Source organism: Mizuhopecten yessoensis, unplaced genomic scaffold (genome assembly GCF_002113885.1).
Source record: "Mizuhopecten yessoensis strain PY_sf001 unplaced genomic scaffold, ASM211388v2 scaffold7443, whole genome shotgun sequence".
Lineage (NCBI taxonomy): Eukaryota > Metazoa > Mollusca > Bivalvia > Pectinida > Pectinidae > Mizuhopecten > Mizuhopecten yessoensis.
Window position 1 is genome coordinate 137,757 of NW_018407050.1, and position 25,378 is coordinate 163,134.

General features: G+C 37.1%; 1 protein-coding gene across 1 annotated transcript in view; it reads left to right on the forward strand.

Annotated features, from left to right (window-relative positions):
• Positions 1 to 4,732: 4,732 nt before the first annotated feature.
• The window catches only part of LOC110453537 (visual pigment-like receptor peropsin), a 27,310-nt gene continuing 6,664 nt past the window's right edge, over positions 4,733 to 25,378 (forward strand). Inside the window, exon 1 of the mRNA XM_021502514.1 lies at positions 4,733 to 5,416. Coding sequence (XP_021358189.1) covers positions 4,733 to 5,416 — 684 coding nt within the window. The remainder of the gene's footprint in view (positions 5,417 to 25,378) is intronic.

Below are 25,378 nucleotides of genomic sequence, written 5' to 3' on the forward strand. Positions count from 1 at the left end.
GCCGATTCGGATGGAATGAACTGTAATCGGGACGAGGTATTCCGAATGTTTATAATGCCCCTTAAACGTGCGTACAGGTGTACTTGATTTATTAATCGTCTTGAAATGTTACCACACGCTGTGTTGAATTGTTGACCTTTAGCGATCTTACGATAGCTGTTTATAATTATTGCACCTCTGTGGTAATATTAGACTTACATATATGACTTGAACTTTTGATTAAAAAAAAGTTGCCATGACCACAGGTGCTCGGGTTCTGGAATATATGTGATATAATCTATTAGTATAAGGGGGTGCGATATCTAGTGGGTGCGATTATATCACATATATTCCAGAACCCGAGCACCTGTGGTCTGTCATACCAGGGACAGTATATAGAGGGGATTGGCAACTCTGCCCAAGTCCAGATTCTATAGCACGTCGCTTTTTTTGTGTTTGTTCACCGAACCGCGAAGTCATCGAGAGCCCCTCTCGATCAGCCCGCGCTTGCGCACTAGCGTTAAAATCATGTCACCAATCTCGCCGAGATGGGAGTGTTTTGATAACGGTTAGCCCTGATTGGGACTGTTTATTAGTAGGTCTATACGTCCCTGGTTATACAAAGGTATACGTATGAAGCGTCAAACACAATACATCTACAGCACACACGCAGACATGTACACACATAGGGAGGTATTAGCCAGATGGCATAAGACTAGTAGTTAGCGCATGCGAATTCCTCAAAACTGTATTGATAAATGTATATGCTAATTGTACTAATTGTATATATTGTACTGTACAGCGCTTTGGAGTGGGAGATGTGCATGTGTCAAGGGAAGACGACTCGTTTCCTTCATCACTGAAATATCGTTTTTATTTCTCGCCAGTTATGACGTTCTGACGAACTGTTATAAGTGTTTTTTTAACTTCACTAAGGTATAATTACCACTTCGTCGTGAAATGTCACACTGATCCCATTTACTGAAATGTTTGCACTTCCCATTTTCAAGATGGTTGCACCCAATAATGTGATCAAAATAAATTACCTTGTTATATAGACATTATGGTAACAATGCGTCTTTCTTACCTAAAACCTGATTATTTTACAACATGCAATGCTAATACTAGTATTGAAGTTCTTTACCACTGAGAGAGCAGTGTGACAAACTAGAAACAACACTGTCTTTTTCCAGGAGAGGGAGTTTGTCTTGGAGTGGTAACTATCTAGTCACGTGTTACTTACAGGAGAGGGAGTATGTCTTGGAGTGGTAACTATCTTGTCACATGTTACTTACAGGAGAGGGAGCATGTCTCGGAGTGGTAACTATCTAGTCACATGTTACTTACAGGAGAGGGAGTATGTCTCGGAGTGGTAACTATCTAGTCACGTGTTACTTACAGGAGAGAGAGTTTGTCTCGGAGTGGTAACTATCTTGTCACATGTTACTTACAGGAGAGGGAGTATGTCTCGGAGTGGTAACTATCTAGACATATGTTACTTACAGGAGAGGGAGTTTGTCTTGGAGTGGTAACTATCACGTCACTTGTTACTTACAGGAGAGGGAGTATGTCTCGGAGTGGTAACTATCTAGTCACGTGTTACTTACAGGAGAGGGAGTATGTCTCGGAGTAGTAACTATCTAGACACGTGTTACTTACAGGAGAGGGAATATGTTTCGGAGTGGTAACTATCTAGTCACGTGTTACTTACAGGAGAGGGAGTATGTCACGGAGTGATAACTATCTAGTCACATGTTACTTACAGGAAAGGGAGTTTGTCTTGGAGTGGTAACTATCAAGTCACTTGTTACTTACAGGAGAGGGAGTATGTCTCGGAGTAGTAACTATCTAGACACGTGTTACTTACAGGAGAGGGAGTATGTCTCAGAGTGGTAACTATCTAGACACATGTTACTTACAGGAGAGGGAGTTTGTCTCGAAGTGGTAACTATCAAGTCACTTGTTACTTACAGGAGAGGGAGTTTGTCTTGGAGTGGTAACTATCTAGACACGTGTTACTTACAGGAGAGGGAGTATGTCTCGGAGTGGTAACTATCTAGACATATGTTACTTACAGGAGAGGGAGTTTGTCTTGGAGTGGTAACTATCACGTCACTTGTTACTTACAGGAGAGGGAGTATGTCTCGGAGTGGAAACTATCCAGTCACGTACGTGTTACTTACAGGAGAGGGAGTTTGTCTCGGAGTGGTAACTATCTAGACACGTGTTTCTTACAGGAGAGGGAGTATGTCTCGGAGTGGTAAATATCTGGTCACGTGTTACTTACAGGAGAGGGAGTATGTCTCGGAGTGGTAAATATCTGGTCACATGTTACTTACAGGAGAGGGAGTATGGCTCGGAGGGGTAACTATCTAGTCACGTGTTACTTACAGGAGAGGGAGTATGTCTCGGAGTTGTAAATATCTGGTCACATGTTACTTACAGGAGAGGGAGTATGGCTCGGAGTGGTAACTATCTAGTCACGTGTTACTTACAGGAGAGGGAGTAAGGCTCGGAGTGGTAACTATCTAGTCACGTGTTACTTACAGGAGAGGGAGTATGTCTCAGAGAGGTAACTATCAAGACACGTGTTACTAACTCTACTACAGAGAGATTTCTCTAAAGCTCGATCACTAGAGCCGTGGACATTATATCGAGGTTTTACTGTATATAAAAGATGGATATTATATGGAGTTTTTACTGTATATAAAACATGGACATTATATCGAGGTTTTACTGTTTATAAAACATGGACATTATATCAAGGTTTTAATATTTATAAACTAGGGACATTATATCGAGGTGTTACTGTTTATAAAACATGGACATTATATCGAGGTTTTACTGTTTATAAAACATGGACATTATATCGAGGTTTTACTGTATATAAAACATGGACATTATATCAAGGTTTTACTATTTATAAAATAGGGACATTATATCGATGTTTCACTATTTATAAACTAGGGACGTTATATCAAGGTTTTACTGTATATAAAACATGGACATTATATCGAGGTATTACTGTACATAAAACATGGACATTATACACTGTATCAAGGTTTTACTGTTCATAAAACATGGACATTATAACGTCCCTTGTTTATATAAACAGTAAAACCTTGATATAATGTCCATGTTTTATATACAGTATGACCTCGATATAACGTCCCTAGTTTATATACAGTAAAACCACGATATAACGTACCTAGTTTATAAACAATAAGACCTCGATATAATGTCCATATTTTATATACAGTAAAGCCTCGATATAATGTCTTTCTTTTATATACAGTAAAACTTCGATATCATATTTCTCTTGGATATACAGTAAAACCTCGATATAACGTGCCTTGATATAACGTCACAAGTTTATAAACAGTAAAACCTTGATATAACGTCTCTAGTTTATATACATTAAAACCTCGATATAACGTCCCTAGTTTATAAACAGAAAAGCATCGATATAACGTCCCTAGTTTATATACAGAAAAGCATCGATATAACGTCCCTAGTTTATAAACAGTAAAACCTCGATATAACGTCCCTAGTTTATAAACAGTAAAACCTCGATATAATGTCCATATTTTATATACAGTAAAGCCTCGATATAATGTCTTTCTTTTATATACAGTAACACTTCGATATCATATTTCTCTTTGATATACAGTAAAACCTCGATATAACGTGCCTTGATATAACGTCACAAGTTTATAAACAGTAAAACCTTGATATAACGTCTCTAGTTTATATACATTAAAACCTCGATATAACGTCCCTGGTTTATAAACAGAAAAACCTTGATATAATGTCTCTAGTTTATATATATTAAAACCTCGATATAACGTCCCTAGTTTATAAACAGTAAAACCTTGATATAACGTCCCTAGTTTATAACAGTAAAACCTTGATATAACGTCTCTAGTTAACATACATTAAAACCTCGATATAACGTCCCTAGTTTAAAAACAGTAAAACCTTAAGATAATATCCATGTTTTATATACAGTAGAAACTCGATATAATGTCCATGTTTTATATACAGTAATACTTCGATATAATGTCCATAGTTTATAAACAGTAAAACCTTGAAATTACGTCCCTAGATTATATACAGTAAAACCTCGATATAACGTCCCTAGTTTATATACAGTAAATCTGTTGAACATTATTTAAATATGCCCTAAACCTGATGATGGTTATAAGTTATTAAGCTAATATATATTTTTTGTTTTGTTTGACCGATATCATAGATTATCATCGTCCTTGTATTTGTTTTTGTATTTAACCTACCTTTTACCTTCTGGTACAAAGCCAATCCTGTCTGTTATGAAAGCATTGTTATCATAAAGGTCACCAGATTTGTAAGTTGACTGCTGATTTAATATCCTGCCTATTTTTTCACAGTTTTGTTATAAATTAACTAAAATAGAATGAATTTATATACGAGGATGAATTTATTACTCCAAATGTTTCCTAGGGAGATTACTGTGTTACCGTTTAACTGCTACAGCGGCTGACAGTGCGTATATAAAGACAAACAGGTAGTTACATTCTATAATCACTCTACGGAACGTCGACCAGGTGGACGTCACGATACAGCTAATTCACACCGTTTTATTTTTCCTGATAGAATAGCGATACCATTTTGTCAGTACAGAACAGTTACTATGTGATGATACGGGAGAGATACAACGAATATCACTACCAGCATAACAGACTGAGCACCAACGCAACTTCCAATCTTTGTCTAAATGGAGGTATCTACATACGTTGATGGTCTTGTTGACAATGCTACTACGTCATCCGATGCGCTGACTTCCACAGTGACGTCACCAGGCGTTGTGCACATTCCATCTATTGGACACGATATAATTGGAGGCGTTCTCATCGTTACGATGGCGGTTGGAATTTGTACCAACTCTTTAGGTATAGCGATATTTATCAAAGACAAGACTCTAAGGTCACCTACGAACCTATTTATTGCGGGTCTTGCTTTGTGCGACCTTTCCATGTTGGTGGTAGCTACGCCACTCCCGACTGCTTCTAGTTTCGCTCATCGCTGGCTGTGGGGTCATACCGGATGTGTGTTCGAGGGTTTCATGGTGTACTTCCTTGGACTGACCAGTCTGTACCTCCTGTGTGCCATATCTGTTGACCGATATATCGTCATTGCATTGCCGCTTAAGATTGCTCTGGTGACGAAGCGTGCTGCTACTTTAACCATTGTAGCATGTTATGGCCTCGGATTTTTCTGGGCTATGCTTCCTCTTGTTGGATGGAACTCTTATCAACTCGAGGGACTGATGACGTCATGCAGCGTTGTCTGGAATACATCAAATCCTAAGGATTACAGTTATAATGTTGTCATCTTCTTCACTTGTCTAATATTTCCTATCGGCGTCATGGTATATTGCTACTACCACGTGTATATGACGGTGAGTGGCTTTCACATATATTATTTATGCTTCCGTTGTAACCACTCTTGATAAACTCTATTTTGTCGAGACGTCCCGTGACTTAAAATCATATGTTTACTTTGCAAATAATACACAGGTTTTTGTCTCGAAGACATTCTTTTACCTTGTATTGAGGTTGCTTGATTTTTATTTTATTTTTATAAATTCATACAAAGAACAAACTTTTTTCCGTAATACAGTTACAGTCATCAAGCACCAATAATGGCGTGAGGTCAATTTCAAATTAATGCGGAAAATTCCCGAATTTGTTCCAAGTGACGTTTACTACTTGCACAACTGGTACTCGTAGAAACTTGGCCTTGTTTCTACGAAACCATTTGCTATATATAACGTATCATGAACCGAAAAACACCTCACATAGTTATATTTACATTTGCTCTGCATCCTTCCACTGTAATACATTGCTAAGGCAATTGTTGTTATGAGACTATAACAACATTTGCTATTGTGACGTCATCAATCTCTATTGTGACGTCATCGATCTCTATTGTGACGTCATCAATTTCATTGTTGTCAAAACCTAATTTGCTGTTCAAAATCTGTTCGAAATAACTAAATAAAGCATAGTTACCCTACCAAAATGTAAATATAAATAAAAAATAATTTAGCAAATATTGTTATGATCCTTTAACACACATTTCTATTGCTAACAAACTTACATTAAGCCTTTCAGGGGCAGTCCCAACTTAGTAAAGCCCTACTGCGCTTTCTTTATTAAGTTAGTCACCAATAGCAATTCGTGTTACGTATACAGGACCATAAACATGTTGGTTACAATTTTATTTGGCGCCATTTTTCCGAAATAGATTCATAACAAAGAAATCTTGATAATGTTTTCCAACACCTTCTGGGAATCTGTTAAAGTCCGCCGAGAGTCATGTTTATTTGACGTCTTTTTCCGAGATAGGTTAATGAATGATAAACCTTGATAATGTTTCTTACACATTCCGGGAATCTGTTAAAATTAGTCTGGGTCCCTGCTGCGATTGCTCCGACGAGTCTGCGCTATTCTTAGAATAGCGACTCGTCGGAGTAATCGCAGCAGGGACCCAGACTATGTTAAAATCCGCTGAGATCGACGTCAGCCGGGAAGTACACAGTTGAACATTTCTATCAACAAATAAGATGACTGGATAAAAAAATGTTGAGACACTTAAAGTATTTTTGAGTCGACAATGCAATAAGATCATATATTTATATTCAGTAACGAGACCAAGACCTTTTATGACAATACAATTTCGAATATCGATCGTTACAATTTGAATTTTTAACGATCCCAATAGTCCTGAGTTTTCGTTTCGCAAATCAAAAATGTGTAATGTAAAAAAAATAATTAACACTATGTATTCGTATTATAAATATAGGATCTTACATGAGTTTCCATTTCATAAGAGATTTATGAAACGAGTTTCGACAAATACGACAATTTTCATGCAACCTTAATATATAAAAATCCGCAATTTTGACTCCAGTGCGGAAGTCTGTGACGTCATGTACTTGTCCTAGGCGTGACGTCATAATTGAAACAATTAAAACTCACAACCAATCACAAGGCTGATGGGTCATATTACATAGGTTAATACGCCAAAATAACACAGTACATTATGTGATAACACAGTACATTATGTACATTATGTGATAACACAGTACATTATGTGATAAAAGTCATTATTCAATTGGGAATAGTATGACCACTGGTATGATCATTGTTGACACGGAACGTCCGGCTAACCACCCACTTAGGCCTGGTTACCGGAAGTGAATGACAAACAAAGAACAAATGAGTGAAGAAAACCAACAACCTGTGGAGCTGTACTACAGGAGTTCTTTGAAAACACCTCACTATATAACATGAGTAAACTTGGCGTCGAAAGAGCGGATATATCGTGTCCAATGAATCGATATATGTATATTTAGATCTCTAAAATAATGACTGTTAATTGTTATCTATGGGACTCATTGACGTATGAAATGTTTTGATAATGGAGTGAAACATGAAAGGAAATAAGGCACAGTTTTAACCCATTTACGCTTAAAGTCACATTTGTACCTTTCCAATCAAAGACAGGTCGAGTCTAATTTAAAACTGTAGGGGATGGATNCTGTTTCTATGTGACGTTGCGATGTACGGTATATACTCTGTCACCTTCATCAGACAAATGACCAGTGAAGCGTATGTACACAAAGGTGTAAATTGTGTACACAAAATTGAGGTCGATTCGGCTACGCTGTAAGCGCTTCAGTGGTCATTTGTCTGATGAAGGTGACAGAGTACATACCGTACTGGTCATCGAAACGTCACATAAAAACAATCATTGGTTGTGTAACAAGAACTTTTCATAATTCACTATTTTTGTTATTCACCAACAATCTTTGCACGTGCAACGCTCTTCCAAAAGCCTCCCCAGTATTGCTATTGTCAACAGGTAAGCTGTGTTAGAGTTCCTGGACGTGTTTAATGATTTCCACATAAATATATGACAAATTATCGGGACAGAACCATTGCCTACAATGAACGTTCAGAAATCAGTGGCTTTTTTGGTGAAATGAAAAACATGCATTACGTGATAGATATTTGCACACGCAAAACAACAGCCTAATAAAAAAAAACGTTTGATGTCAAGGTCAAGGTCAAAGACGGGCCGAAGCAGACACGAAAGTAGATACATGTATAATTAACATTGGATTGTACATTATGAATACCTATTTGTTTGTGGAGGCGTAACGACCCCTCGACACAAGAAGGTCGTTTTGGCATAAAGCGTCAAAAAGAAACTAAAATGACTTTACACATATTAAAAGCACCTAAAAAACTAAAAGATATTGATAGAGTTCGATTATTGTAAACTCTATATTCTATATAACAGAGGAATTTTTCCTGTATGTACTTCATGATAATTCTCACGGGGACCTGTTAAAACATTCTGTATTGTTTTGTACGTTGACATACTTAACCCATGATTCAAAATTATCGGAAACATAAATTAATTTAGGCCTACCCGACCTTTGTTAGTAGACCACATATAGTACGTACTGGTTTGAAGCTTGTATTTCCCTTGGCGCACTATAGCTGACCACATCCAATCGATGAGGAAAGTATTTAGTAAGTCTAATAACGAGACCACGACAATGCGTGACTGACCAAAAACTGAAATAAGGTTCTGAGAATTCCCTTGGCAGCAGAATTGATAGCCTAATAAATAAATCTGGGTCTAAGAATCGGTTAGAATACTTTTTCTCAGAAATAGATCAGAATATAACATTAAAATCCGAGATATAGAACATAACCGTCGGCCTTGAAAGAAGATTACGTGTCAAATAGATCGATGCTTATTATATTTTGGTTAGATTATTACTACAAAGCATTAAATAAGCCAGGCATTGGTCTAAAAAAAATATTTGGTTCCATGATTGCATTTTTTGTCTCCAAATAGGTCATGGAGAATTAAAGACTTAAGTCCTTCATACATTCTAGATGACCAGCCAGTCTGTGTGTGGCGAGAAACCACGTGTGTTTTGTCTCCAAATAGGTCCTAGAGAATTTAAGTCCTTCAGACATACTAGACTACGAGCCAGTCTGTGTGTGGCGAGAAACCACGTATGTTTTGTCTCTAAATAGTTCACACAGAGTTAAACTCCTTCAGACATCCTAGATGACGTGCAAGCCTTTTGTATCCAATAACTTTAATTAAATAAATAAGGAAAGTTCTTCTTTGCTCTTTATTTAAGGGACACTGGCCATGGTGAAGAATACAATCAGTTTGTATTGTTTTTCCTTTTTTGTCTCCTTGACGACGTCTCTCTTCCTAAATCTGTGTTTATTGTTGTCAAAACAGTAAACATCATTCGTAAATTGGCAACAGCCGTCAAAATATTATAAAAAGATCGGAGTGGCTAATGACACTAGGCCTATATCACGGGCGAATCTAAAGATTATTCATGTAGGCTGTTCCAGCCATTCAGCATACTACGGGGTACCATAATAGAGATATTAAAAAAGCGTATAAAGAATTGGTTCAAAATATCTTTCACTCTATAAAAGTACACAATACATCTCAAGCACACACCCAGGCATACGCACTTAGGAAGATATTAGCCTGGTGGCATAGGACAAGTAGTTAGCGCCTGATAAAGCAGCTCCTGCGAATTCGTCAAAAAAATGTATTGATTAATGTATATGCTAATTGTATTGATTGTAGAAATCGTTTATCTATGTACTGTAAAGCGCTTTAGAGTAGCTTATTCTAGCTAGATAGGGCGCTATATCAAATGGTGCATATATTATAAAGTGACGTCATCATTCCCGTCATCGATGTCATTTAGGGCGCCATTGTTGAACACGTGTGATATTCATTTAATTACAATGCATACACGTATTCTCTTTCCACACAACATTAATCAGCATTTCCCAATAGTAATGTTATTCATTAGAGATTGAAGTTGAAGTTGAAATAGAATGTGTATCAACATATAGATCATTGTTATATTGTTACATATAATGAAAGGTTATATTTGTCGTTTGATTGGGTCAATCAGTGATCCTCTTGGAAAACCAATGACAGAATTATATATTTTTCGTCCTAAATTTGTCGTAACTTGACAATTAGTGGCAACTTAGCAGGTGATCTCCCCGTGAAATTTACTGTACAATAAGCAGTCACTGTAGTCCTTATGATGTGGGAGCGACGCACCCTGAAGTAGACACATCACTCCAATTAACAGTTGACATTACTCAAAACGTGCCGGATAATTCCAACTTGTAAGTGTTAAATAGTTAATAACTGTTTTACCGTGTATATTCAGCAATCAGATCTAGACATTCTAATGATGTAGTGATAAATCAATTAAAAGGGTACAGGACACGTTTTAGTTCTTAATTAATTAATTCGTGAACTCTACCTTAGAGTCATAACAGGATAATTAAGTTGGTCCTAGCGCAGGGCCCTGAATCGTATTGGAAATGTTTGACAACAACATATTAGGTTATCGTAAATGTTGCTACAAATTGCACCGAAATTGGATTAAATGGGCAAGCTTCCATTCTTCCTGAAACACGTCCTTTGGTGATTTTAGTCAGAATGTCCACACTTGCTTTCTTGACCTCTTTGTTGTATAACTTGATACTAAACTAATGGATCAGACACGTGCTTCAATTGTAGTGCAGAGACTTCCAAACCAACCCTGTACTTGACCGGGGACTTGCCTTTCACCAAGGCGGCCGGGGTTCGATTCCCCGATCGGACATGAAAAGGTATGAAGTCACCTGTCCATACAAGTAGGTTGATTCCTCCCACGTTATGATTTCACAGGACGGTATCATACGGACCAACGAGAATTTTAAATATCAATATGAACATTTGATTCAAAATTGTTGTAATTTTTTTTTTTTTTCTTTTTTTATATATTTTTATGACACCCTCCTTGCATCTGCCCTACAGTATGGGAGCTGTGCCGGACTCCTTATGAGGGTCTTTTCTTTAGATTAACAGTTATCCCTTACACTGCTAGGATCCAGAGACGTTAAGTTTAATGGTTGAATAAGAGAAGCTACATGTTTCCTAAAGCATAACTCCTCTGGCAGTCTTGGAAAATTTTGAACGGTCTAACTATTGTTTAGGATGCAGGAGTTTTGTATGCGTTTTGCTGTCGATTCTATGTCGAACATGATTGGATCGCCCACCCCGTCAGTTATCATATTGCAGACAATGAACTCTGTTGAGGAAACTGTTATTGTGTTATTGCTGTTTCTGAACTTCCTTTCAGATATTTCCAGTGCGCTTGTCTGGTAGAAATAAATAAATAATTGTGTTTTATGTTTTCTTGATTGTATAATTTCGTCTTTGTGTTAAGTTTGAAAAGTCGTTATTTTCTATTGTTTATAAGGGTGTTAAGGGGTTTCACAACACCTCCACCACCACCCTTCCCTATTTCAAAGTTAAGACCAATTTGTATTTCCAAGTATTTAGCTACTTGTATCACCGTGACCCCTAGAAGGACGAAACAGCTGTATGACTGTATGTATTACCTAATTTGAAATGTGTTTTACGTTCATCTCTAATTATCCTTTGATCTTTTCCAATCATTCGACATCTATTGACCAACTATGGCCCAGAAAGTGAGTAAACTAACAGTTAATTCAGTGTACTGAACGGGAAGTCCATGTTTATTTTTGACAATTTTGAAATTGCTGAAATCGTAATCTATGATGAAATGATAAAAACATCCCTTCTTAATCTGCAACATTATTCTCGATTAATCATTAAGTTCTCATACTTAAATTGAAATCAATAAAATGTGATAACATACTGATTGCTTTGGTTTGCATCAGGCTTTAGACAAAGTCAACAGATCCTTAAAATGGATAGCATCAGCTCATAACTGGTGTTCCACAGGGAGCAGCACCAAGTCCCCTTGTATTTGTTTTTGTTTTATGAACCGTTATATGCAGAGCACGCTAGCGTTAAAATATATGACTATAATGTAAACTTACTACTGTACGGTTATCCGGATATGCCGGTGAAATCTAATGAGAATATTTTCGACTGTGTCAAACCTTTTATCACACAACCGAAACGATTTTGAGTTTGAAGGTCTCAATTTTGATTTTACATATGTTTAGATGTGGTACGTAGTTGAACTTGACCGGTACGACCCCTGCATGACACGACACGTCAGTATGGATATTTATATATACAAACTGTCATAGTTGTGTTTGATGATACTCTTATTATTTTAAATGAAAGCATATTGTTGTACACCACTGGCTGTCGAAATACTCAGTGGCCGGCATGGACAGATTTCATTATATGCTATTAAAACCTCATTGACATGTACAGTCCTCGATATGTGTCAATATCCAAATTTAACAAGTTTTTCCTCTCATAATTCAATAAATTAACTCCGCTATATATTTTATCGCAAGCAACATTTTCTTTTAAGTCCTTTGGCACCTCTTTTCCTCCTCCATCGTCTTCACTTCCGTGTACCTAGATGTATCTATATGTATAATATGAGTCAGTTCCGTCCAATCACCGCTTCACAAAAAAGGAGACGGATTAACATAAGTACTTGGTACTTGTTTTCGAATCCTATATGTACCTATATGTACCTACATGTATATGTACCTATATGTACCTATATGTATATCATGTTTGTATCACTGGACTATTATACTGACAATAAAATACAGTTTAAACTAAACTGTATGCAGATCATTCTACAATTCATGTTAATGTGTCTTCTCTTGAATATGTTAAAGAAACGCAGCAATTTGACCTAGATCCTTTAAAAAAATACCGAACAGCAATGTACCGAAACCAACAAGATACGTAGAATGTTGCAATAGTACGCATACAAAAACACTACGTATAACGTTTTATAATTCACCGACAATCTATCCCTCTGTCATGGCAAAACGATAAGTCGGCACGACTGACTGTGTCTATGATAAAAGGAAATAGTAAAATTAGCCTCAACCCTAAAATACATAGTGCATTTGGTCCAAACTACACAATGTTTACACCTTGGGTCAGGTCGACTGCTGTACCTCGGGGAAAACGGCTTTTGTCACGTACACAAACATAGAAGCATCCCGAACTTCAAAGAAATGTTGCAAAGATTTACCGTTCGGAGCTTGGATACGATCAACCTGAATGGCTGTATCTAAGGGGACGTACTTATGTACACTATAATGTATAGTGGACTCACAAAGATAATACTAGGATGGACATTTTTTATAAATCATTTCTCCTCAATATTTTGCATAATTTCCAATATTGGTGCAAACACTTATCTGGTGATTATTTACATTCCTTGTCCGAAAAGATGCGTTTTCAGGTACTTAGATGGAGAAACTTTATGGCTAAGCAGAACATGTTTTTTTTTTATATTTATTTGTTTGAAATCCAAAAAGGCCATCTTATAATTTCTGGGTGTAGGGGCAATGGAAGGGTACTGTTACAACATGGCCGCCAACATTTGGTGGTCCCCAAAATTTTGTACAAATATTTTATCATCACTTAAATACAAAACATTGATTAATATTAAAAGTTATTACCATAACATATATATAAATGATAGCACTACCACGTATCTTACTGACACACAATTTTAATATACTTCATTTACATTACCGTATTTTTCATAATAAATAGAGAAGCATAATTAATCTATTAGTATGTTCTGAAAAGGAGTGAAATAATAATATCTTAAGGATTCAAGCGGGAAACCATTACATTTTCTATTTTAACTAATACATTTTTAAAGTACGTTGTACCAACAACAACAGAAATGTAACCGTAAAAGAGTGTGGGAATTTGTAGCGTTATTTTTGGCGCCATATTTTTATGACGTCGCTATTGACAACAAAGCTGTGCGCCATTTTGTTTAGGCATATCAACAATAACTGGGCTTGTTCTGTAGCATTTCTTAGGATATCAGTTTTATTTACCTGCTTTAACCCATATGCATCTTGGAATAAAGCTAATGGTGCTTTGTTCCGTATTAGTGAAATGAGAGGTAAACTAACTATGGTTACATAATGGCGCCTTCTGAATTCAATCTGACTAACGTCAAAGCCCAACTATCTTGTTTACGACACACGTCTCTCCCCAGCTGGTGTCACTGGATACCTTGCAACACCTCCTAATTGCGGAACTTCCAATGCTAATGACTGTATTGTACTCTATTTCCTAGATGGCAGCACCATCAACAGACAAAGAGGCAATCTACATGTATAGTAAGTAACGTTGACGAACCAAATTATTAATGGGTTTTTTTTTGCCTTTGAGAAATGACCCCTAGACGTATTTCGTCAGTGAGAACATTTTATCACAATACAATTGTATGGTTATTCTAACACTTGTTGTTGCCACAGAAATCATCGCCTTGCAGTCATTTCAGATTTGCTTTCAGTGATAAGGCACATGGTAAAATACTGTACATCCCATGGTGAAATACTGTACGGTAAATGGTGAAATACTGTACAGTAAATGGTGAAATACTGTACAGTAAATACTGAAATACTGTACAGTAAATACTGAAATACTGTACAGTAAATGGTGAAATACTGTAAAGTATATGGTGAAATACTGTACAGTAAATGGTGAAATACTGTAAAGTAAATGGTGAAATACTGTACAGTATATGGTAAAAAAAACTGTACAGCACATGGTGAAATACTGTACAACACATGATCAAATACTGTAAGGCACATAATGAAATTGTCTAGTAAATGGTGAAAATTGTTCAGTACAGGGCAAAATGTATACACCTATAATATAATCAAGGTTGCTAACACGATGTTTTGTGATCTCGACGCTGATTGGCTTCTAAATTTAACGGACCAATCAGCACCGAGGTCACAAAAGTTAGACAAAATGGCAGGCTGTGTTCAGATTTCCGATCGTCAGCCTGAAAACTGGACTCGGTGTCAGACATGATAATGTTAGGCAATGAACGATCATACAAGTAAGTTAGTTTCCTATCGTAGAAACACTGTACCGACATTGAATAGCGGACATGCCGTGTGTTTTGCGCTACACACTAGGGGTTTAGCGTGTCATCCGTGGACAGCTTCTGCTTCTGCTTCTGCCTGGTAATAGCCTCCCTCATCAGGTTGAAGATTCTGCTTTGTTCGTAGGTGGTGTGCATGGTGCCACCATGGTCGAAAGGTTTAAAGTTAATAAAAACTGGATAAAAACAAAGGACCTCAGAGTTTTGACACACTGGCCTTGAAGGCGTCCAGTGTGTCGGCGAGGGTGATGTCTGGCGGGAGGGCGTTCCAGTCTCTCACCGTCCTGGGGAAGAAGGACATCTCGTAAGGAATGGCCGTGTAGGTGGTAATCGGTCTTAATTGGATTTCTCTTGTTAATGACTTTCAAGATGTTACACTTGTCCGGATGGAACTTCATACACCACTGATCCTCCCAATATCCCAGCTTGTTTAGATCCTCCTGTAGGGTCTTACCGCTGTTTTCTGAGGTAATGGTGAGGAAGGCAATAGTGTCGTCGGCAAACAACCGGACATTAGACGTTATATTGTCGTGCAGGTCGTTGATATAGAATAGGAAGAAGCTTGGTCCGAGGACTGATCCCTGCGGGACACAAGAGTCGACGCTCACAGATGTAGACCTCTCTCCTTCTACGACGACCGACTGTGAACGTCCTAAGAGCCAGTTCTAGATCCATGTATTGATCCTCCCTTGGATGCCGTACTCATGGAGCTTATGGACAAGTAGGCTGTTATTAACCTTGTCGAAGGCCTTGGCGAAATCCATGATGAGGACATCCGTCTGTTGGCCTGCCTGGAGGTTGTTGGTAAGGTCGTCCACGAACTCGATGAGTTGGGTCTCACATGATCTGCCTTTACTGAAACCATGCTGCAGGTCATAGAGAATGTTGTTTTTCTCGCCGTGGGACATGATGGTAGAGGTGATGATGTGCTCCATTACTTTGCAGCAAACAGATGTGAGGGATATCGGCCTGTAATTCGCTTCTGTCCTTTCTTGAAGACAGGCGATACGTTGGCAGTGCGCCAGTCATCCGGAACCACATCCGTTGCAAGTGACTTCGTGAAGAGAAGATAAAGTAATGGAGCTGTGGCCGCGTGTGTCTCCTTTAAGACCCTTGGTGAGATGTTATCTGGGCCGGGTGCCTTATGTGCGTCGAGATTTCGGAGAAGTTTGCCAATCCCGTTCGTGGTGAAGTTGATGTTGTCAACTATTGGGGAGTCCGGGGAAGGGTTCATTCTTCCAAATGATATAAACTCCTCGCGGGTGAAGGTAGTTTTCTCGGAGAAGGCTGTCTGGAATTTTGAGTTAAGAATGTGGGCCTTATCTGTGGCGTCGGAGAATAGTTTACCTTCGTGTTTCAGTGAGGAGATTCCAAAATTGTCCTTCCGCTTATGTTTGATGAAGGTCCAGAATTTCTTAAATCCTTTTGAGAAAGTGTCATTGTCGTATGGGGTGACAACTTCCTCAATGTACTTCCAGTAAGCCCGTCTTTGATCTTTCTGGATAGACGGCCCTGTTTACTGATCTTTTTCCTCAGGTCCGAGGGATGTGGTCAGAGAAACCTTTCATGATGGCGTTCTTGAATACGATCCACATGTCGTTAGCTGTGACACTGGCGTCTTTGGACATGTCCTCGAATACCTGAAGCATCGAGTGGAGGTCTTCAATAAAGTCACACCAGTTTGCTTTGCTGTAGAGTGGTATTTGACGTCGCTGTTGATCTAGTCAAACTGGGCAGACGTCAAACTCACCAAAGACTATATCGTGATCTGATATTCCTGGTAGGACGTCAACACGTTAAACAATACTTGGTGCATTAGTAATGAGGAGGTCTATGGTGTTATCCTTCCTGGTATGCACTAACTGGATAAGGTGGTTTGAATCCAGCACGTCCTTGAATTGGTGATGGAGGGGTACATTGGATGCACCTAGTTTTAAGCTAGCTATGAGACCAGTCCCATCCTGGAAAGTTGAGGTCACCTCCTAATAGTTGTGTTATGGTTTCCTTGTCCGAGACGTGTCTGCGGTGGTAGGCACAAATTTTAGATGTTGCTATGTCCAGTGGTTTGCAGTTTTACCCATAAGAGTAGTTAATGTCCAGTTTCGGTATTGTGTAACATTTTAAGGTTTCGCAGATTGCGATGAGTACGCCGCCACCTCCGCGTGTGACACTGTCTTTACGGTAGATGTTGTATCCCTCTGGACAGATTTCACTATCTTTTTTGTTGGGATCTAGCCAGGTTTCAGTCCCAAAAATGATGTCTGGTTTGGTACTGTTAATGACGTTGGCCAGCCTGGGCAGCTTCTGTTTGATAGACTGGAAATTGATGTTTAGGATTCGCAGGGGGCAGAGGATTTACTCCGTTTCCCTCGGCGAATAGGTGTTGAGGAATGTGATGGCCTGGTACCAGACCTGTCAGGGCTAGGTGAGCCATCAAGACCAGATATATCATCTGTATGGGAGGTTAGGTTGATTTTAGAAGATACCTCGTGGCTGTGGAGATCATGAATGGTAACACTGAAGTTAGGGCTGTTACATATGATACAGTGCCAGCTGGTATTGGAATCACCGAGATCGTTGTAGGTGATGGTGTTGACACTCTGACATTGGGCATGGTACCGCTGGTCACACGTCTCACAGACGATACCCGTCTCCGACCAGTCTACTGTCTCATCACAAGGTCCACAGAGATATGCACGTGAGGAATTATGACCCACATTGGGCTCAGTGGGACCTGGGTCTATCTCAACATCGTTGGAATTGGAGATAAGAATGAGGGCTAGATAGTATAGTAGGCGGGGGTTGTTAGATAAATCTGCACATTGGATATGATGGTTACGTAGAAGTGCAACGGTGAGTTGATGATCGATGGGCGAGAATGTTGGTTCTCCACGACAAAAGACAAAGTTTGTCTTTTCACATGACTCATAGATGGCTATGGATTCCGGTTGAGCTGCTCTGTGCATAGTGAGGTATAACATAAATATCAATATTGTCAACATGTTGATCACACTGTTGTTTACTGGGAGAAAGTTAGACGAAATGTATCACTTCCGGGTGTCAATAAGGGCGCCGCCATGTTGGAAAGTGCTCACTCGTTGTTATGATGGATTTTCAATACATGGACGGGGTTTGGGGGATATTACCTGTATACCAGAGTTCTAGGGTAAGTTAAAAGTGCAATAGAATGGAATTGGCAGTAGTCATAGCTGTTGGAGACAGGTTCTTGATAGAAATCTTGACGACCAAGTGAAGAGACGACTGTCCTGTCGCACATGCGTACCACAGCAGTGTCCGACCAACTGAAATTCGACCATTTTTCGATGTTTCATGAAGTCTACCGCATATTTGTTACAGTACTATCTTCGTGCATACAATCCACTAAACACTGTTCGGTTCTTTATACCTTTTATTCTGTATGTTAAAAAACACCTGCAAGTACAAATACAACACATTACACATTCACTCACTTCTCTCACATAGTCTATTTACATCAAGGGACATAACTCATACATATACTTCAATTATCACAATAATGCATAATAGTACATTAGAATAAGACAGTTGATGTCATGTGACTAAAAATCCTCACATTCCACACATTCTTGCATACAGGTAACACACAAACATTAAGGGTCCTAGCACCACATTCTTTCATCACACAACCATACTACCAAACAACCATTTAAGGTTCCTTACACCAAGACCTTTCATGATATCAAAATCCATTCAAAGTCTTACACACAATAAATATATATATATCCCTGTTACATACTCCCCTCTCACAAAAGAAATGACCTCCGTGTCATTACAGTGAAAAAGTACAATGGACACATATAAATAATTATAAACAATAAACTAAAAGAAATCTAGTTTCCACCACTAACGATGGATAGCAAAGAGTCCAAAGCTCGCTCCGGCATGTTGTGCAATGTTACTCCACTAGTCAAATCCTGTCAATAGGTAGCTCTTAACATCCACTGGGGTTGTGTCGTTGGAGAGTAATTGCTCAATACTTGACTGGACGGTCGTTATACTGCCGAACTCCCGATATACGGCTAATTGCACAATACTAAACCGAACGGTCGTTATACTGCCGAACTCTCGACATACGGCTAATTGCTCAATACTGCCGTACTCTCGCTATACGCTCTATCGCTCAATGCTACCGAACTTTTTGCTACTCTGATGGTTTCCCACTATTGTTTTTTGTTCAACACCAGACTGAACGGTCATTATACTGCCGAACAATCGATATGCAACTACTTTCAGTCTGATTGCTCCATACTGCAGATCGTTGACCAAGATACTGCCGAACTTTCGCTATGCAACTAATCCCATCGTTCAGTATGCAGGTTAACACACAAATCTCAACCACGCTGTACCTAACGTAATCATATTAAAACTATATCTACAGAAGTTCAGTTCTCAATATTTTAAATAGTCCAAAAAAATCCAGAGAATACCGGAGTGCGAACAAAACCGTTATCAAAACTAAAATTTAAAAAAATGAAAAGTTAACTGAAAAAACATAAGAAAACCTTCACATGGACAAGTAGAATAAGATTTTGGAAGAGTAAGCATCTATGCATAAATTCTGAAACCTATGTAGAACTCTAAACAACAACATACACATTTGTTATTGACTTTTGTGATTCAGATATGATCCTTTATATATTGGGCGATCGGAATGGGTAGACACTTTATTTAGACACAAACGAGATTTATGAAACGAGTCTAAGAATTTTTCAATTTAGCGAGCCTCTGGCGAAAAATTCGTGACGGCAACCTTGAAATGTAAAAGGCCGCCATTTTGACTCCAGTGCGTAAGTCTGTGATGTCATGTACTCGTCGTGACGTCACAATTGAAACTAACAACCATTCACAGGGATGATAGGTCATATTACATGGGTTAATACGCAAAAAGATATGACCTGGATAACACAATACATTATGTAATAATCTACATTATTGACAGCTCGATCTCTACAACGTAAACGTTTTCAAAAGATGTTGCATTCATCGTATGAGTACCATTATAAAAGAGTTGGACGGTATCGACTCAGTGTTTAATCGTGTAAAATATTACCGTCTAAGGAACACATATTTCTATCACTGCTGAGAAATCTTAATGTGTTTATTGAATCCGTGAAAACATACACCGCTGATGAAGTAATGAAGCAAGAACATATCAAAAAACACCAATTTTACCACTTTCCACTTTCGATAAGGTTTTGTGAATGTGTAATTGCAATATATTTATTATATATAGGATCTTGAGTTTTCATTTCATATTTATGAAACGAGTTTAAGAACTTTTCAATTTAGCGATCCCCTGGCGAGCTAAAATGAAACATTCGTGACGAGTTTCATCAATTTCATATTAAATGAAAACAAGTGTAAGATCATTTTTGTCACATGATCAAGATTTGTGGCATTTATTCGTGTAAAACGACAATTTTCATGTAACCATGAAATGTAAAAAGCCGCCATTTTGACTCCAGTGCGCAAATCTGTGACGGCTTGTACTTGTCCTAGGCGTGACGTCACAATTGAAACAATTCAAACTTACAACCAATCAAAGGGCTTTTAGTTATATTTCATTGGTTAATACGCCAAAAAATATGACATGTGTATATTCACTAGATAACACAGTATGTTATGTGATAAACATGTAATATTGCTGGTTTAACACCAAAAAAAAAAAAAAAAAAAAAAAAAAAAAAAAAAAAAAANAACTGCAGTATGGTAGAAACGAAACATAACAATAATTCGAGACAAAATACATAAACTACATAAACCACAGCGTAAAAAGATTGTTCATAAAGCATTAAAGTTTCCTAATTATATGATATTTCCGTAATGTTTTGAGTATATTCTAAAATAGGCAGATAATTGCAGTAAGGATAAACAGATTGATTAATGCTTTTCTTATATCAAGCTTGCAAAAGTGGGAGTACCACGAGGATTCGTGCCAGGCCCGTTAATGTTTTAATATATATAAACGACAGTAAAGAAGAGTTAATTAGTGTATATTGTCTGATGGCATATCCGTAGAAAACTTGTCTTTTTCTTTTCATTGCAGATATAGCTAATAAATAATGGATAAGGGTTTGTAATATTTGCGGCATTGGTCGAAAAAACAGCTTATTACTTATCCAGATAAAGCTCACGTGATATTTAACGAACTTCGAGTTTCATGAATAACCTTTGCAACTTGTAGATTATGATAAAATAATATAATATAAAACATTTGATATAGCCCCCTATCTAGCTAGAATAAGCCAAAAAAGGCGCTTTACAGTACATAGATATACAATTTATACAATCAATATAATTGATATATACTTTAATCAATACAATTTTGAGGAATTCGCATGAGTTGCATTAACAGTTCTTTAAATTGCAATTATGATTGTTAATCATTAAAAGGAAAAGAACTGTATAAATATATTACAAACTGATGATTTGAATTACAGCTGATTGTTGAAAAATCTCTGAGTTTCAATTTTCAGTAATTTCGTAGATCATATAGATTAAATTGATAACTATTTTTTCACTCAAATGTACCCAGTTGTTCAAATGTAATATGGAATTCACAAAATTGTATTTAATGATGATTTAACTTTGGGAAAGTCCACTTCACGTTTGAAAAACAGCAATTTCAAAATTTGCCATTGAGTGAACAATTTTTTATCAGTTTATCAATTAAATCTTGATATTATTGTATGAAAATGATAGTTACCTATCAACTCCCTATTATCCTATATTAACAAAGATTGTTTTTGTCCGAAGCTAAATATTCAATAGTTTATTATGATGGACTTTAAGGTTAAGGGTATCACCCCATTGGTCGTAATCATGAGGAAGAGTACTTCTTAACTAGGAGGTGTCTGCTCTCTTCTTTTTAGAAGATGAATCAACCGAAATGATATTTGCTGGCTAACAGTAACTTCCCCTCTCAAGATTTTCATAGGTGGTGCGGGCCATAAATTGGAGACTCAATTTGATGTTGGGCATCTATAATCCCTGGATGACAACATTGGTAAAATGCACACTTTGCAATTTAAATATCCTAGTTCGACCCTTGCAGTTGTTTTATTTAGCAACTACACTTCCTTAAATGCATCGCAACATCTTATTGTTGCACACTACTTATTTCGAAAAAGACTTAAACAAGTAGAGTAAAACCTCGTTATGTAGCCAACTTTTTTCTCGAAGAGAAATTTTGGCGTTGTATAGGGGTTTTCCGAAAAAAATTGAGGGAAGCATAATATACAGGAATTAATATCAAAAACTAATAAATACCTTTAAGTATGTTGGCGGTAAGCAAGGAGGCAAATGAACCAAAGGACATTATATCGAGGTATAACTGTATTTCAGAATAGTTGCAATGATTATAAAATAGTTTGACTAAATGGTACCCTTCATATTAAGGCCGTCAACCATCATTGCTGTCCTTTAGATCTGTTTTGATGTTTAGGTGGTTTCCTGGAGCTGTATCCTTGTCTGAATAGTTAGATATATCAAATATCAGAACAGCATAGTTTTACTGTTAGGTCTAGCTGACAGTGTCATCAAAGTTCACAACATTGTCGATGAGAACACATCAATCGGCTTTTTATTTGAATTTCTACAACACTTTTTCCTCTCCAGTTCTACAAGAAAAATAAGTGTTTTACTCGTCCATCAAGGTTTAAGTTTGAACAGCACGCAATAAAAAAGACATTTGTAATCTGTGAAGATGTTAAGTTCTGTTTTTCACCTGCGGTTAAATCGCTATTTTTTTCTGATTTCTTTTATTATTATTTTTTTCTTTTATTTTTTATTTGAATCTGTAAAACTCCGTTGAATGACTAAAATCTGGTATATGTGGTTTTCTGCGAGTCGTAATGTTATCAAAGCTGATAAAATTAATACATTAGGTCATGATATGGAAACATTGCACAGCTGGAGCCGACCAGATAACAAAACGGATGTGGTTATGTGCTATACATTTCCATTACAAATGTAAATAATTTTGCTTACGAAACTCCGTCATAATCTGTGGTGAGACATGCCCACAGACGTGACTCGGTCAGGGATTACAGTGTGACGAATCAGGATTATTGGAATAGATTATAGATTATTATTACATTAATTTTCTAATCTTTTAACACATACGGTTGAATAACTCTTATTAGTACTATATCATATTTCACCTATAGCGCTTTAAGTTCGCGTGGTCAATATTTCGCGGTTTCGTATTCAGTATATGCACCCGAATCCCATATGTTGTGCAAAGCATTTTGAGTGTCATTATTTCAGGGTTTAACATCGAAATACAGGTTATGTGAAAACATTGATCCCGAGCGTCGTCATCCGCCAGTGACTTCACGCGAAAGAAAATCTAATGTACCTTAGTAGGAGTAACCTGTAATCAATAAATCACCTACAGTGATTTAAGCTTGTTATAAGGTCCGTAAAAGTGGTTAACGTTTTTGATAACTTCGCAGATATTAGTCAACGTGCGAATAAAACGAAAATAAAACTCTCACGAAATATAACCGCTATACAGTAAGTCAATGCTTCTCTAGTCGTGCCATTGATTCTATTGCTACCATAATATTAATAATGGGTGTATGGGGATGAGCAAGCATTGCCGTGTATAAACTGTTTGTGTGTTAATTGCATGTCTGTTAAAGAGGTAAAACTCGCTATTCCGTGCAAAACGTCAATTACATCTCGTTAGTTTCGTCATTAACACTTTGATATATCTTAATGATAACAGTCAAATTAGAAACACAAATTATGTTTTCGCAGAAAGTCATAAAGAAGACACAACAGCAGCGTTGATAGCCGTCATAGTGCTTTACTCGGTCAAATGTAAACCTTAACTCACTCACACCTGACATTTCATAATGAACTATTCCAACTTTTGAATTGGAAGAGTTCAAATGTGTCTTCAGGGGTGAATTCATTTTTCAGGCTAAGACTGAATTAATATCAAAATTAAATAAAAATAAGATTTAAAAAAAATAATAAGAGTAAATAGAAGGTGAAATAATAATCAGAACAAATAACACTTATAATCGTATATTAGAAAACCTTTTCGAATATTGTCAAATGTATCTTGAAGATATTTTTAAGATATTGAACAGTTCGTAGAGAAGAACAGTAGAACAATCGTAAACGTTTTTTAAGACTTAATAGAGATAACGTATAACCAGAGATAAATCTTGTATTCGAAGAAGACACATTTCCAAACTCTTCGTATACAGGAAGCAATGTTAATAGAATATGCACACCTACCCGAAGGTAAGAATATTGAATTTAGCACGAGACTTAATGTAAAAAAAATAGTTGTTCAAAATTATAATGGCGAATGCATTGCTATAACATGTAAGGTGCGTGAAATGTGATGACAAAATCGATGACGTCACTCTTGTTACGCTACATAAAGTGATGAAGTGTTTATGTTTTCAGAATAATAGCGCATGTGAGCTGTCTTTCGCCTGATAGGCTAATACAAATGTATCTTTCCCCTAGCAAAAATGCGAATTCGCCTGTGAGATGTGGAAGAAACGCGTTTCTTTCAAACTGTCATTTGTTAGAAAATCTTTACCAATATATGATAACCATACCGTATAATTTAATTTTATATAGAATGATACAAATTTGTTTAACAACAATAACAAAGGGGAGTAATTCTGATTTCAAATATTTCACTAGCAATTTTACTGATTTATCAATTTGTTTGTACGAACATTTACTCAGTCTTAAATAATTATAAAGGCCTTTTTTAACAGAGTAATGCCATCGTTGCCTCTCAGCTTCTATTTTCACTTTTGGTTTCCATATATAATGAACTCATGGTGTTGTGATAATTTTTTTAATTATATTCTGTAGTGTCTATATCTCTTATTCTAGATATATATATAATTCGAAAATATCAGATACCAATATCAAAATCAGGACTAGTAGTTAGCGCCTGATAAGGCAGCTCCTGCGAATTCCTCAAGATTGTATCGATTAATGTGTATGATAATTGTATTGATTGTATAGATTGTATATCTATGTGCTGTAAAGCGTTTTAGAGTGACTTATTCTTGCTAGATAGGGCGCGATATAAATGTTGTATATGGTATCATTATAGACCAGATTACACAGGCTATGTACATGTTTCACACATTTTAATCAGAGTCTGTTTATAAGTCCCAAAAATACACAAAAGTGATAATCACGATTAGAGTTAACTAGCTCGACTTATCGCGATTGATAGGAAGATATTTTAGATTTCATGATTAAAAAGAGTTTGATAACGTCATGTATCAGCTGCATAAACAAAACAAAAAAGGTTTACACACACACACACACATACACACACACACTCACACACACACACACACACACTCACACACACACACA